Source organism: Amblyomma mixtum, chromosome 2, assembly GCF_055824585.1.
Source record: "Amblyomma mixtum isolate Tamu chromosome 2, ASM5582458v1, whole genome shotgun sequence".
Classification (NCBI taxonomy): domain Eukaryota; kingdom Metazoa; phylum Arthropoda; class Arachnida; order Ixodida; family Ixodidae; genus Amblyomma; species Amblyomma mixtum.
In genome coordinates this window covers 173,771,946-173,785,267 of record NC_143013.1, presented here as the reverse complement: position 1 = coordinate 173,785,267, position 13,322 = coordinate 173,771,946, and the positions used below count along the sequence as shown (strand labels likewise).

At 48.1% G+C, this 13,322-nt stretch overlaps 1 protein-coding gene across 5 annotated transcripts in view; it reads left to right on the top strand.

Annotated features, from left to right (window-relative positions):
- The window catches only part of LOC149361687 (uncharacterized), a 52,080-nt gene that overhangs the window by 9,947 nt on the left and 28,811 nt on the right, over positions 1-13,322 (top strand). For 4 of the 5 annotated variants that reach the window (XM_089572761.1, XM_089572760.1, XM_089572763.1 and 1 more), the window contains exons 3-7: positions 1,436-1,614; positions 2,974-3,166; positions 4,493-5,799; positions 8,969-9,406; positions 12,973-13,221. In XM_089572761.1, the coding sequence (XP_089428887.1) occupies positions 1,436-1,614; positions 2,974-3,166; positions 4,493-5,799; positions 8,969-9,406; positions 12,973-13,221 (2,366 nt within the window). The remainder of the gene's footprint in view (positions 1-1,435; positions 1,615-2,973; positions 3,167-4,492; positions 5,800-8,968; positions 9,407-12,972; positions 13,222-13,322) is intronic. The other variant, XM_089572764.1, reaches the window with a different exon arrangement.

The window sequence follows — 13,322 nt, the reverse complement described above, 5'->3', positions numbered from 1 at the left end:
TCGCCTATAAGAAAACATATAAGAGATAAATTTGCTTTATTTTAATAATTAGAGTGACGATTCTGCCGCTCCTAGGCTTAAGTGTAGAGGCGGTTTGTTTACAGCAATGGTTCCCGTCCTGACGACCAGATGGCGCCACTATAGGCTGAGTTTATTTTTGCGTCTCTGCTAGCATACGCTGAACTAAAAGTGGGAATGTGCCTGCATTTTGCGTACGTGTAACTATAAATATTCATGTGATTTACAGAAAAAGCGAGCGGTACGCTTTCTACAGTTTACTAGAACAAAACGTGCGTTTCTCTGACATTGGGGCATACAAATGATATGTAGTATATTCACTTATGCTTCTACAAAAAAAGACTACCACTTTCTTGAACAAAATGAACGTTTGGGGTCGCCACCATGCTTTTTTACGCGACTTTTAACGCCGAAATAAAATATAAATTCCTGCCTAAACCGGGCGCAGACCCCTCGTTATTGATTTTATAGGGTGCCAACTACCAGAATATGCCATTATTTATACACTCATCTCGGTGAGTAGACTGACTCTTTAATGTTTAATATGCAACAGCCGTGAGCTTTACTCTAAAAAAGTGGTTTTTTCTTTTGACTAAACTAAAATCGTATATGTGTGCGTGCTTAAAACGTGAAATAACACCAGTTGAATGTGATCAGCTTTCAACCTGGTGACAGCATGTCTAAATACTATGTTGAACCTGATCCCGATGTTTCGAAGGTCCACTGTGTCACATAGCTCAGTGGGGACTTTAGGTTGCTCTTAGAACTCTGGAACCTGTCACAAGCTTGCTTGCACAGCATTAACAACATGCTTGCCCGCTTTGCTTGGTGTGCCAAATGTGCTTGTCATACATGTGCATTAACAGAACTCTGCTGCATGCATAGCTGATTTCACAAGACCAGGTAGCATGCAAAAAAAAATTTATACATATATATATGTATATTGCTGTGTTGTCTTGCTACCCAGTTAGCTGGCATTTATTCCAGTCAATGGCTCATGTGTGTGCTGTCATTCTTCCGGGCTCTTCAGTGAACTGGTTTGCCTGCCCACGTAGAAATACAGTTTTTTTCCTGCGAACCCACATCCCGCAATCTTTTGTCCATAATTGTACAGGATGAAGGCACTGCATAGGCAATCAGCTTACGTGGTTCGTCCATGGGTTTCCCACTGTAGATCAAGGTCAGTTCTCAAAAACTGACTACAGGAAGTTTCCCCGTGTGTTCGTAGACTGCATTGGTGGGCTGAATTTTTCACCGTGTTTTGTTCATTGTGTCTGCCTTGGTGGAAAGCCTGTTCCGAGCTGTGCTGGACCATGACTGCCACTAACAGGGGTCTGTGCTGGGTTTTTTCTCTCCTCCCCTCTTTCTCTTCTCGCCGTCTCTCTCTCTCTCTCGCACTCTGTCCTTGCTGCCTCAGCCGAGTCGGAGCAGAGCCGGAGGTCCAGCGTGGCTAGCTCGGTGGGGAGTGTGAGCGCTGGCCGGGCTCCACCGGGGCCGTCGCAGCAGCTTGCGCCCTCTGTGGGCCAACCCATTGAGGCAGGGGAGCCACTGCCAACACCTCCCGATGATGCGGTCTATCCAAACATCTCTCCCCTGGTGGGCACTCTTCTCTCACTAACAGCCTGTTTTTTGCACAGCGCGTCTGTCAGGCAGAGGGAACAATGTGCCGTGTGATGACGACACAAAGGAAAGAGATGGGCGTGGCCACCTAGATAAAGACCAACTGGAACGGGCAAAAACACATTTGGAACCTACTGGAAATCATTTTGAACCAATTGGATTTCAGTCGGCTCCAAAAGTGCTTCGGCCGTTTGCATTTGGTCTTTTTTAACTGGCCATGGGGCCTTCCTGTGTCGTGGTTCTGCAGCATTTTGTTCCCTCCGTGGTGGTTAAACAGCTTGCCTGGCTCTCGGTATTAACAGATTGCCAGGGGTGTATGAATACTAGGGCTTTTTCCAAACCGAATCGGATATGAATGGTGCAGCTTTGATGCCGAATCGAATAAGAACAGTGTTTCTAAAAACATAATCGAATGCAGGCGAACTCGATTACGTCGAACTCGGTTAGATCAAATTATTCGTTATATTGAATAATCTCTGAGCTCTGTAAAGCTGCAGCGCGAATGTATAGGAAAGTGTGCGGCTACATCATACAAAAATTAACTGTTACATCTGATAGATTGGACTTCCGACAGCACCAGCCGACCCAAGAAGCTGGCTTTCCCTCAGCACATCTTAGGGGGTTAGCACTTGCACGATATTCCGCCTTTAGTCATGCTAGGCCATCTGATTTCATGTGTTACAATATGCAAGCAGCTGTTGAGTTACACACTAAAGAGGTCCACTGCATCAAGGACTTCAGTCAAAGGGCCGAAAACGTGTGAAGGCTCAGTGCTGATGGGGTGAAAAGAATTCTACAAGTTAGGCACACAAAAAATTAAAAAAAAAAAAACAAAAAGCAAGCCAAGCCATAGTGTGCAACCATTTATCTGATACGACCATTGCTAGATAAGCAGTACATTCCTCTTTCTGATACTAATCAGTAGCACAGCCACTGTTGCATTTGGGCACTATCTTATCTCAGGTGGATTGTTCCTTTTGCTAAGCTTGCTGGAGTTCTATATGTCAGTACACGAAGGTGGTGTATCTGTGTCTTACATGGAATGCAGTTTGTGGAAAATTTCTCTACTTTAAGTGTATCTTGGAGGGAAGGACCTGGCTCATTGGGATCTGATTCTTGCAAGGCCCTACTGCATCACCTTTCATATCGCCTTTATGCCGGATCTGTGGTGGTGAAAATTGCGCTTCAGAGCGATGCTGCTCCTGTGTGCGGAGTTGTCGAGCACATGGCATCATTATGTTGCCAAATTTCTCTTGGGTTGGATGCCTAATTGAGTCGTGCTGCTGCTGTGACTCGGGCTAGAGTTGTACGCCACTTGTGGTGTGGGGACTGCAGGTGGCCGAGTATGTGGCGGCCGAGAACCCAACCCTGTGCACCCAGGTGGCCAGGTGCATTGAGGAGCAGCACTCGAGGGTGCACTCGCCACGCAAGGTAACCACTGCATCGGCCGGCTCCGCCACACCCCGGTCGCCTCTCAAGTGCATGGCCCAGGCGGCCGACGCCCTCTCCGTGCAGCAGTCCACCATTGGTGAGTAGCTGTGGGTGCACACGTCCAATCCATCAGCCAGACAATAAGGGCCTTGGTTGTCTTATTAGTTATGCCATCAGTCATGTTCCAACTGCGTCATTATCACGAGGTGGGAAAGTTGGGAATGGCTCATGTTTCTTGCTATCACTAGTCATTTTTTTAGTTTTTTGCTGTGCTGTTAGAAATATTAATTGTGCTGTGCGTGTTAAACACCATACATATTGCGCTTTCCAATGAAGGCAGTCTGCATCACCCTTCTGTAGAGCCCCCGCTGCGGTGGCTCAGTGGCTACAACGCTCGGCTGCTGGCCCGAAAGACGAGGGTTCGATCCCGGCTGCGGTGGCTGAATTTCGATGGAAGCAAAATTCTAGAGGCCGGTGTGCTGTGCGATGTCAGTGCACTCTAAAGAACCCCAGGTGGTCGAAATTTCCGGAGCCCTCCACTACGGCGTCCCTCATAGCCTGAGTCGCTTTGGGACGTTGAACCCCAGTAAACCAAACCAAACCTTGTATAGAGCACTTGGGCAGTGCATACCAGGCAACAAGAATTGAAATAAGAAAGCAGTTCATTATTCCTGGGTAGAATGTTTATATTTACCTTGCTATTTGACACTATTTTTGCGCAAGTCTTGTCTGTGGAACCTAGCAGCTGCCACGAGTTCTAGCTGTATTTGCAGGGAAGTGCGCTTTCCAAGAGGTCTACACAGGGGTGGTGCAGACTGTATGTGCTTTTTTTTTCTGATGTTTTATGAAAACCAACGAGTCGTGCACTGTTTGTTGAATGTGAAGCATTATTTCGGAAAGTGCTGGAGCTTGCAGTAGACCAGATATGATGTTATAGGCCTATTGTTGTGCAGCATTTTCTGGTAGAGACATTCTCGTCCTGAAAAAGCTGCATTGATGGTTCAGATAACAAGGACCTGAAAGAAGAGATGCCAGCATGGGTGTGAGGTGCCTCAGAATTATCTGCAGCTTTGTAAGATCAGACCATCAGCATCTGTGATAATGCTCTTCAACAAATGCCATGTGCCCTCGCTGTTATCACTGCTGCCAAGTGGTTTTATTCTTTAGGGGCACAGGTTTGCCCAGTAGGCAGTTTGAGTTTTGCACCAATCTTTTTGTCCGTCATTCACATCTGCGTCTGTGCTGCTAGCCAGCCATCTGACAGTATATTTGTATGGCTTAACATTTGTGTTAAAAAGTTGAAGATATTGCCGCTATCGTTTGTACTACACACTTGACTTTATATTTTTTGGCTATGCCATGATATGGATCATGTATGTTCACTCAGTCTGGTAAGGAAAAGCATGTTGATTTGTGTGCGCAGGTGCTCCTCTGAAGGCATCTGTTCCGACTAAAGCCATTTACCAAGAACTGGTCGAGTACCCACCGGAGAGCATCGTGGCCTCCGTTGACGAGCGCACATCTTGGCTTCGCACCATTCTGAGCAGCTCAGCCACCGCCAACAACCACGTGCAGGCCTCTGCAAACGGCCCCACCGCTAAGCCTAACTCCCTGCTTCGCAGCCAGCCGCCCACTGCCGTCACCAGGAGGGAGCTGCCTTCTGTGCACAACTGGAGGCGACCCTCTGAGGACCCCGGCTTTGACATCGACAACCTCGACTCGGCCTCCGTCTGCTCCGAGACCGAGTCAAACCTGTCGTGGGTCAGTGACGTTGACGACGAGATTAGAATGCTCAAAACCATGATGGTGCCCCGGGCTTCACTCATGTTTCCACCTGGCGGCAGAGAGAAGACGGCAGCTGCGACGCAGACCGACTCGCTGTCCTCGACCGGGAACATCATGACTCACGTCGGCATTGAGACGGACGAAACGGACCACTTTACAATTCTCAAAGAGAAAGCCCACCTCGAAGGCGAGCTGGACACGCTGCAGGGCGAACTGGGCCGGCTGGTGCAAGCCAAGTCGGAGCTGAAGACACGAGCAGCCGCCGCCGAAGCCCGCTGTCAGAAACTCGCGGAGGAGAAGGAGGCAGCCGTGCAACGAGAAGCCAGCTTGCAGCAAGAACTGCAGACGCTGAAGATGGATTCGCTGAGGTATGGCCGCGTGATGGGCGACTATGACAGCCTGATCCACTCCAAGGAGTCAGAGGCAGGGTTCTTTCACGACGAGGCCTCCGTCCTCTCGAACGAGAACCGTGAGCTGAAGATTGCGCTGGAGGAGCTGAAGGTGGACCTCGAGTCCCGGTGTGGCGCCATCGAGGGCCTCAAGAGCAAGATTGCGGAGCTCCACGTGGAGAGCCAGTCAGCGGTGCGTGCCCGAGCTCAGCTGGAGTCGGAGAATGGGAGCCTCCGCAAGCAGCTGCAGGTGGTTGAAAAGTCCAAGGATTGGTTCCGGGAACAGCTCCACGAGAGTCAGCAGGGCAGGAACCTGCTGCACAAGGAGCACGTGGCCACCCAGGCCGAGAAGATTGCGCTGGAGAGCACGGCAGAGACCCTCCGAGCCGAGAATGCGCGGCTGACTCAGGAGCTCACCGAGTTCCGGCAGCGCTCTGTGCGTGACAAGGAGAGCCTGATGAAGAGGCTTGAGGACATTGAGGCTGACCTGGTGGAGAGGGAAGCGGCGCTTTCTCATGAAGCGGCTGTGGCCGCCGCTGCTGCACAGCCCCACCGGGTGAGTAACCTGGAGCAAGGCTGCAGTGATTGCATTGTCTAGCAGCAGAGGGGAATCTTTCAGGACTGTACAGTCATGCGCAAAAGTTTAACGGGATGCGGATTTGCAGAAAAGTATTTATTCCTGTGTTCGCTGGCTAGCCAATAAGTTAGTTTTGGTAGCTGCGGATTGGGTACGCTTGTCTCCTGATGCTTCTGTTCTTTCCGTCGACCTGCTTTGTGTGAACATGCAAAAATAGATCTTTTTCTGGAAATCCGCATCCCGTAAACTTCTGTCCATGACTGTACATAAGTTAGGTTGATGTTAGCAGTAGCAGACAGGCTGATCATTATCTATCATCAGCTTTACCTCTGCATTCATCAGCATTGCTCACATGTTAATGATGCCAGATAGCAAAGTGTATCCAGTTTGTCATCGCCTGTGTAGGTGTCTGCGTATGTTGCTTAGCGTGGAGAGAGGGCATAGCATAACAAATGAAGGTTTTATGTGATGTCTTTGGGTCATTTCCTTATGCGGGGGTGAGGGTGAGTGATGGGTAGCTTAAAAAAAAAAGCACTAACATAAACGCTACAACAATGGGGAAGTGTGTTACAAGAAACAGTCTATTGTACTACATTATAAGGGCAAAACTATGAACCAGGTTATGCGATGATTGAAATTGTGCTGGGCATTTAGCATGGCATGAAGCACAGGTGAACTAGTAGGGAAAGCTTTGTGGAATGAAAGCAATTTATGTACCGCACTGGAAGGACTGCTGGTGGATATAATTCTTTAATCTGGCAAAGCCTGGCTGAGCCATGAAGTTGCTTCTAGAAAAACCTCATTTCTAACCAGTTTTGAAAAAAGGTGTGGCGCCTGGTTTTTATTTCTCCAAAATTTAGTTTCATGCAAACGAAAGTTTAGGCATGTATGTGAGATATCAAAGCTTCACATTGAGAAGGAATAACTGACTGCATTCGTGAAAAGAATGGTTGGGTAATGGTGCCCTGATTGAAGGAAAATGCACATAAAAATACTGGCAATACGTTAGGAATTGTAGGATAAGTTTACTGATGCAGAAAATAATGCAGATGCCCGACGAACATCAAGAGCATCCACTGAGGCAGCACTCGTGGTGTCTAACGAAAAGAAATTGGAAACTGATTCCTTTGCGACTTTGTAGAATGTAAATGCTAGCTGACACACTGAGTTGAGTGCAACTGCCACTTTGTGAATTTAAGAAAAACTTATGTGGTTCATTTACCTAGCTGCTGGCAGAAATGAGAAATTTTGCTGGATAAAGCTTGTAATAGTGTCACACTGAGACTAACTTGAAGCTGGCAAGACATGGATGAACAGGTTCTGAAGATAACCCTAGTTGTGAAAGGCGCTTAAAATCAAGTACCGTCTAGGTTTTGCTTGAGGGTTGAGGAAGTTAACTAGTACTGGGATTCGCAAGTCTTCTTTGCCTAAAGTGGCATATTGTACGAATATACAGCAGAACCTCGTTGATATGCTTAAGAAAACTGCAAGGAGAAAAATGTATTATGTGGGGAAATGTATGATATAAACTGCCCAATTTGGAAAACTGTAGCTGTTGAACGATGTAGAAAAGCATTTTTTCACAATTTCAGTTAATAAATATGTTGATTTCTTGGCACAGAGTCCAAAGAGCTCCTTTCCTATTGTTCGCATTCGTGTTGTCGTTGCTAGGAATTTTGCAGCACATCTGGTGCGTTGACAGCAATGATGAAAGCAGCTGGCATCCCTTCCTCATTTTAAAATGCTTTGCCCCTCCTTGCACCAACGCACAGCAGGGAAGCCGCACCGGTAACTGAATGTCGCAGCATTCTTGCACTTCTTACTGCTTTCCCTGGACCCGTTCTGTTCATGTGTAAGCGCATCATTAGTTCTCAGATGCCTTGCCCGTTAGTACTGTTAAGAAGCCATTGCGATTCTCCTCTTCATGTTGCATCGCTGCGGGAATGGCCCATGCCTACGCCAGCGTGCTACGTTTTTTTTTTTTTTTTTAAGCTTCACTTCTTTGCACTTAGGCTGTGCAGAGAAACCGCTACTGCAGGTGACTCCCAGTGCATTTCAGCTTTTCATGTCACGTGCCCCTTGTTTAGGCCAACTCATGTGTTTGCGCATGAATGATTGGCTGGTAAATGCACTATATGACCAAGATATGTCTAAAATTTGAACGCAGTGGCCACTGAATTGTGTTATCCGATAGCATATTAACCGGAAGAAAAATAGTGTAACTTTATATGGAACATATTTATTGCCTGTTGTTTTGAGTGTTTGAACCCGTGAAATTGTATGAATCTCGAATTTATCAGCAAGATGCATTGTGTAGAGCATTGAATTGAGAATAACTGGGAACATATCTACAACCCCCTCTTTGCTGACAGTATTGTTCTGAGCTACTTGGGCGGTAAAATAAAGGATTGTGAATGACATGGACAGGCAAGATGCAAGTGTAGGCTGAAATACATGAAAAAACCCAAAACAATGCTCAACAAAGAAGCAGCAGTTTTTGTAGCGCTCTGGAAGTGGTTAGGGGATATCACTTGTGTAGGCCGTGTAGTCATGGAAGGACCAGATCTTGAGAGAAAAACCAGCAGTAAAATAAAAATGGCCTGGAGCGTACTTATTATCACCTCCAAATTATAAAAAAGGTGTGTGCATATCCCTGAATTGGAAAGCATGGAATCACTTTGTATAGCCGGCGCTCACCTATAAGGTAAAAGCTTGATGGCTAATGAAGAGGCCCGAAACGGGGCTTGAAATGGCCCATGGAGTGACATGAAGGAAAATTTTTTTGAACAGAGATTGAATAGAAAGGAAGCACTGTGAATTGGAGAATAAATGGGAGTTTAACATATTGCATATCTGAAATTAAGAGGAAATGAACATGGGAAGATCGTGCGCGGAAGTGATGACTGACGGTCTGTCAAAGTGATGGAGTGGATAGCAGGGCAAGGAGGAAACAGGGTCAGGGCTGCAGCAAAGCAGACAGAGTGGCGAGTTTTATGTAGTTGAAGGTCGATGGGAGAGCCTTTGCCCCGTAGTGGAAACAAAACAAATGACCATCACTGTGATAGTTTCATGAACAGCGACGATACAACCTATGCTTCGTGAGGATGTTGTAGCGGGCTAGTTGGTGTGACCAGTGTGCGTCTGGCAGGTGGTAGGAGAGAGTGGGGACCTCTCCTCCAAGCTGCGCACGGCTGAGCTGGAGGAGCAGCTGCGGTCGGCCGAGTCCAGCCTGGCCGAGCGGTCGGCCGCCCTGTCGGCCCTGGAGCGGGAGCGCACGGAGCTGGTGACGGAGGTGCAGCGGCTGCGGTTGCGGTTGAGCGACAGCGAGCTGGGCCGCCGCAACCAGGATGAGTTGCTGCGCGAGGGGGTGCACAAGGTGCGGAGGCTGCAGGCGGAGCTGGCAGCCAGCGAGGAGCAGGCCAGTGAACTGCGCAGCCAGAAGGCAGCCCTCGAGGTGGCACTGGCAGCTGCCAACGAGGACAAGCGGGTCGTGGGCGAGTCGCTTGGCACCCTGACCGAGAACCTGGCCCGGCTAGAGGGCAACTTCAAGCTCATCCGCACCGAGCAGGTGGCCAAGACAGCACAGGTGAGGGGCACCCCACTGGGCCAGGTTTGTGCCGCTGCTTCCCATTCCGGAGCCTGAAATGGGAACAGTTGGGGATAGGAGTTAGTGGAGAATACCCAAGTAATTTGTGATTCCCTGATGACATTGCCATGCTAAGTCACTCAGTACAAGAACTGCATAGCATGATCAATGAGTTAGACAGGCAGAGCAGAACGGTGGGGCTGAAGATTAACATGCGGGAAACCAAAGTAATGTTCAGGAGCCTAGCAAGGAAACTGCAGTTTGCAGTTGGTAGCGAGGTGCTGGAAGTAGTAAGAGAATATGTCTATTTAGGGCAGACAGTGACAGCTGATCCGGATCATGAGAGGGAAATAACTAGAAGAATAAGAATGGGGTGGAGCGCATATGGCAGGTTCTCTAAGGTCATAAATGGCAGTTTATCAATATCCTTCAAAAGAACAGCATACAACAGCTGTATCTTACCGATGGTCACCTATGGGGCAGAAATGTGGAGGCTAACAAATGGGGTTCAGGTTAACTTAAGGACAACGCAGCGAACTATGAAAAGAAAAATTGTAGATGTAAATCGGAAGCGGGCGGAGTGGGTGAGGGAAGAAAGGCGTTTTAAGGACATCCTAGTCGAAATCAAAAGGAAGGAGTGGGCTTGGGCAGGGCATGTAATGCGAAGGCCAGATAACTACTGGTCCTGAAGGGTAACGGTGTGGATACCAAGAGAAGGCAAGCATAGCAGGGGGCGGCAGAAGGTTAGGTGGGTGGATGAGATTAAGAAATTTGCGAGTATAGGGTGGCCGCAACTGGCAAAGGGCAGGGTTAATGGGAGAGACATGGGAGAGGCCTTTGCCCTGCAGTGGGCGTAGTCAGGCTGATGATGATGATGATGATGCCTCCATGGCAATACCCTGGCAAGGTGTTGTGGCAACCTGTCAAATACCTTTTTGTTGGTTTTTATGGGGGAGACTTAACAAAACGTAGAGGCTTGCAGGAACTTGCATAAATTCTTAGCGAGTGCTAGATGACTAGGAAGAGGTGCAACACCTGGAAATGACATGTTTTGAGGCCAGTAGGATGTGCGGCACGCTTGTGGTTCACATGAGCACATGAGTACACCATGCTTGTGGTTCACATGAGCAACTCTTTCTCATTTGCAAATGTATGTAGTAGGCTTTCTGCGAATTTGCATCTTGCATTGATATGCCTTTGTCGTCTTTGTATGCCACCATCTGTGTGGCGTTGGTCTTGGCCACAGGTGGCCACAAAGTGTAGCTGTGAGCTATTTTTGTATTGACAAAGCCATCATGACCATTCCATTTTTGTATGGTGAGGTGGGTGGAAGTTCCCAATTGCACTATATTATGTTTGACTCGTTCATGCCTAGGGCTTCTTCATGTACACACTGGGCCACATTCTGGAAGGACCACTGGCAGGGGTGCTCTCGCTCTTGGGGCACACAGCACCAGAATGTGTTCCTGCTGGCATAACTGCGCTGAGCCCAGTGTGTGTGGTGTGGCTCCAAGTCAGCATTTGATCACTTGTTGATGCCATGTATGTCATCATTCCAACACTGTGCTGCCGACTGTGAGTGGCCCTGTAACTGGGGACCCCAGATTTTTTTCCTCCTGCTGAGGTTCCTTATTCTTATTGTCATTTTGGTTTTTAGTTTTTATGGGGTTTAATGTTCCGAAGTGACTCAGGCTATGAGGGATGCCAGAATAGATGGCTCCAGATAATTTCAGTCACCCGGGGTTCCTTATCGTGCACTGACATCGTGCAGTACACGGGCCTCTAGGCTTTCACCCCAATCAAACATACAACCAGCCTGATCTGGATCGAATCCGCATCTTTCAGGCAAGCAGCCAAAAACCATAACCACTGAGCCACCGGGGCAGTGTTTTTTATGATGGCATTAAAATTGAGCTTGTGGGTACTTTTACTCTCTTTCTGCATCTAAGCATGTGTATGGCAACTAAGAGCTGAAGTAGTAACCGTGTGTGCAACAGTGGGTTTCTGTAGGTGCTGAATCAATGTGGCATAGCAGCGTTCAGCCTTGAGAAAGTGGTGTTGTCCTTAGTCTGTGTGCATGTCAAAAGAGCTGGACAGGTAATATGAGCACCATCCTTGTCAACAGGTTAACACATATTGTTGGGCAAATTTATTCAATGTTTTTTCTACAAAAGGCACCAAACGGTAAGCTGCACACAGAGATGGAACACTCACGACACACAAGTTGGCCATTGTGGGTATCGTGTGTATCTCATCTTGTGTGCAGTTTATGCTTTGGCACTGTTTTATGAGAAAAATGTTTACAGAGCCAACATTATTTGCACTTGTTTATGTGCTCTTTGTTCACTCTGATTTGATTTCTTAGGTGATTGTTCAATGTCAAGTTAATGCGGACAAGAAGGGCATCTGTGCCCAAATTTCCTTAGTCGTATCAATGTTGCACTGCTCCAGCCAGCAGGCATGCTGAAAGTAATCTCACTGCAGAGGGAGAAATTATTCCAGAATATGGCTCCATAATTTAGTACTCAGTGATCACCATCATCATCATCATCAGCCTGACTATGCCCACTGCAGGGCAAAGGCCTCTCCCATGTCTCTCCAATTAACCCTGTCCTTCGCCAGTTGTGGCCACCGTATTCCCGCAAATTTCTTAATCTTATCCGCCCACCTAACTTTCTGCCGCCCCCTGCTACGCTTGCCTTCTCTAAGAATCCACTTCGTTATCCTTAAGGACCAGCGGTTATGTTGCCTTCGCATTACATGCCCTGATCCAAGCCCATTTCTTCCTCTTGATTTCGACTAGGATGTCATTAACCCGTGTTTGTTCTCTCTCCCACTCCACCTGCTTCCAATCTCTTAACGCTACACCTATCATTTTCCTTTCCATAGCTCGCTACGATGTCCTTAACTTAAGCTGAACCCTCTTTGTTAGCCTCCACGTTTCTGCCCCATAGGTGAGTACCGGTAAGATGCAGTTGTTGTATACTTTTCTTTTGAGGGATATTGATAAACTGCCATTCATGATCTGAGAGAACCTGCCATGTGCGCTCCACCCCATTCTTATTCTTCTAGTTATTTCCCTCTCATGATCCGGATCTCTGGTCACTCCCTGCCCTAAGTAGACAAATTCTCTTACTACTTCCAGCACCTCGCTGCCAACTGCGAACTGCAGTTCCCTTGCTAGACTGTTGAACGTCACTGTGGTTTTCTGCGTGTTAATTTTTAGCCCCACCGTTCTGCTCTGCCTGTCTAATTCATTGATCATGCTTTGCAGTTCATTTCCTGAGTGACTTAGCAAGGCAATGTCATCAGCGAATCGCAAATTACTTAGGTATTCTCCATTAACTCTTATCCCCAACTGTTCCCATTTCAGGCCCCGGAATACCTCCTGTAAGCAGGCTGTGAATAGCATTGGCGAGATCGTGCCTCCCTGCCTGACACCTTTCCGTATTGGAATTCTATTGCTGACTTTATGGAGAACTATGGTAGCTGTGCAATCGTTATCTATATAAATATCTTGCTCAGTGATGTGCGTCTAACGTAGCACCCAATGCTGCCTATCGCAGATTGAGCAGCTGCAGCGGGAGAAGGCATCGCTGAGCGAGCGCCTGTCGGAGGCCGAGGCCGCCCTCGCCCTGGCGCGCCGGGAGTTTGAGTCCCAGTCGAGCTCCCGGTCCCAGGCACAGGCTGTGGAGGCCAGCCAGTTGCGCAAGCAGTACGCCGACCTCCAGAACGTGGTGCAGGTGCTGGAGACCGACCTGCGGAAGGCCCTGGCCGAAGCCAGGGAGGCTGCCACACAGCAGAGGACAGACAGGGTCAGGGTCACCGCCTCTTGTCTCACCAGTTTGGTCTTTGTCACTACCTGTCTAGGATGTGAGGCAAAAAACCAGGGAGGTGTACATCTGCCAAAACAAGG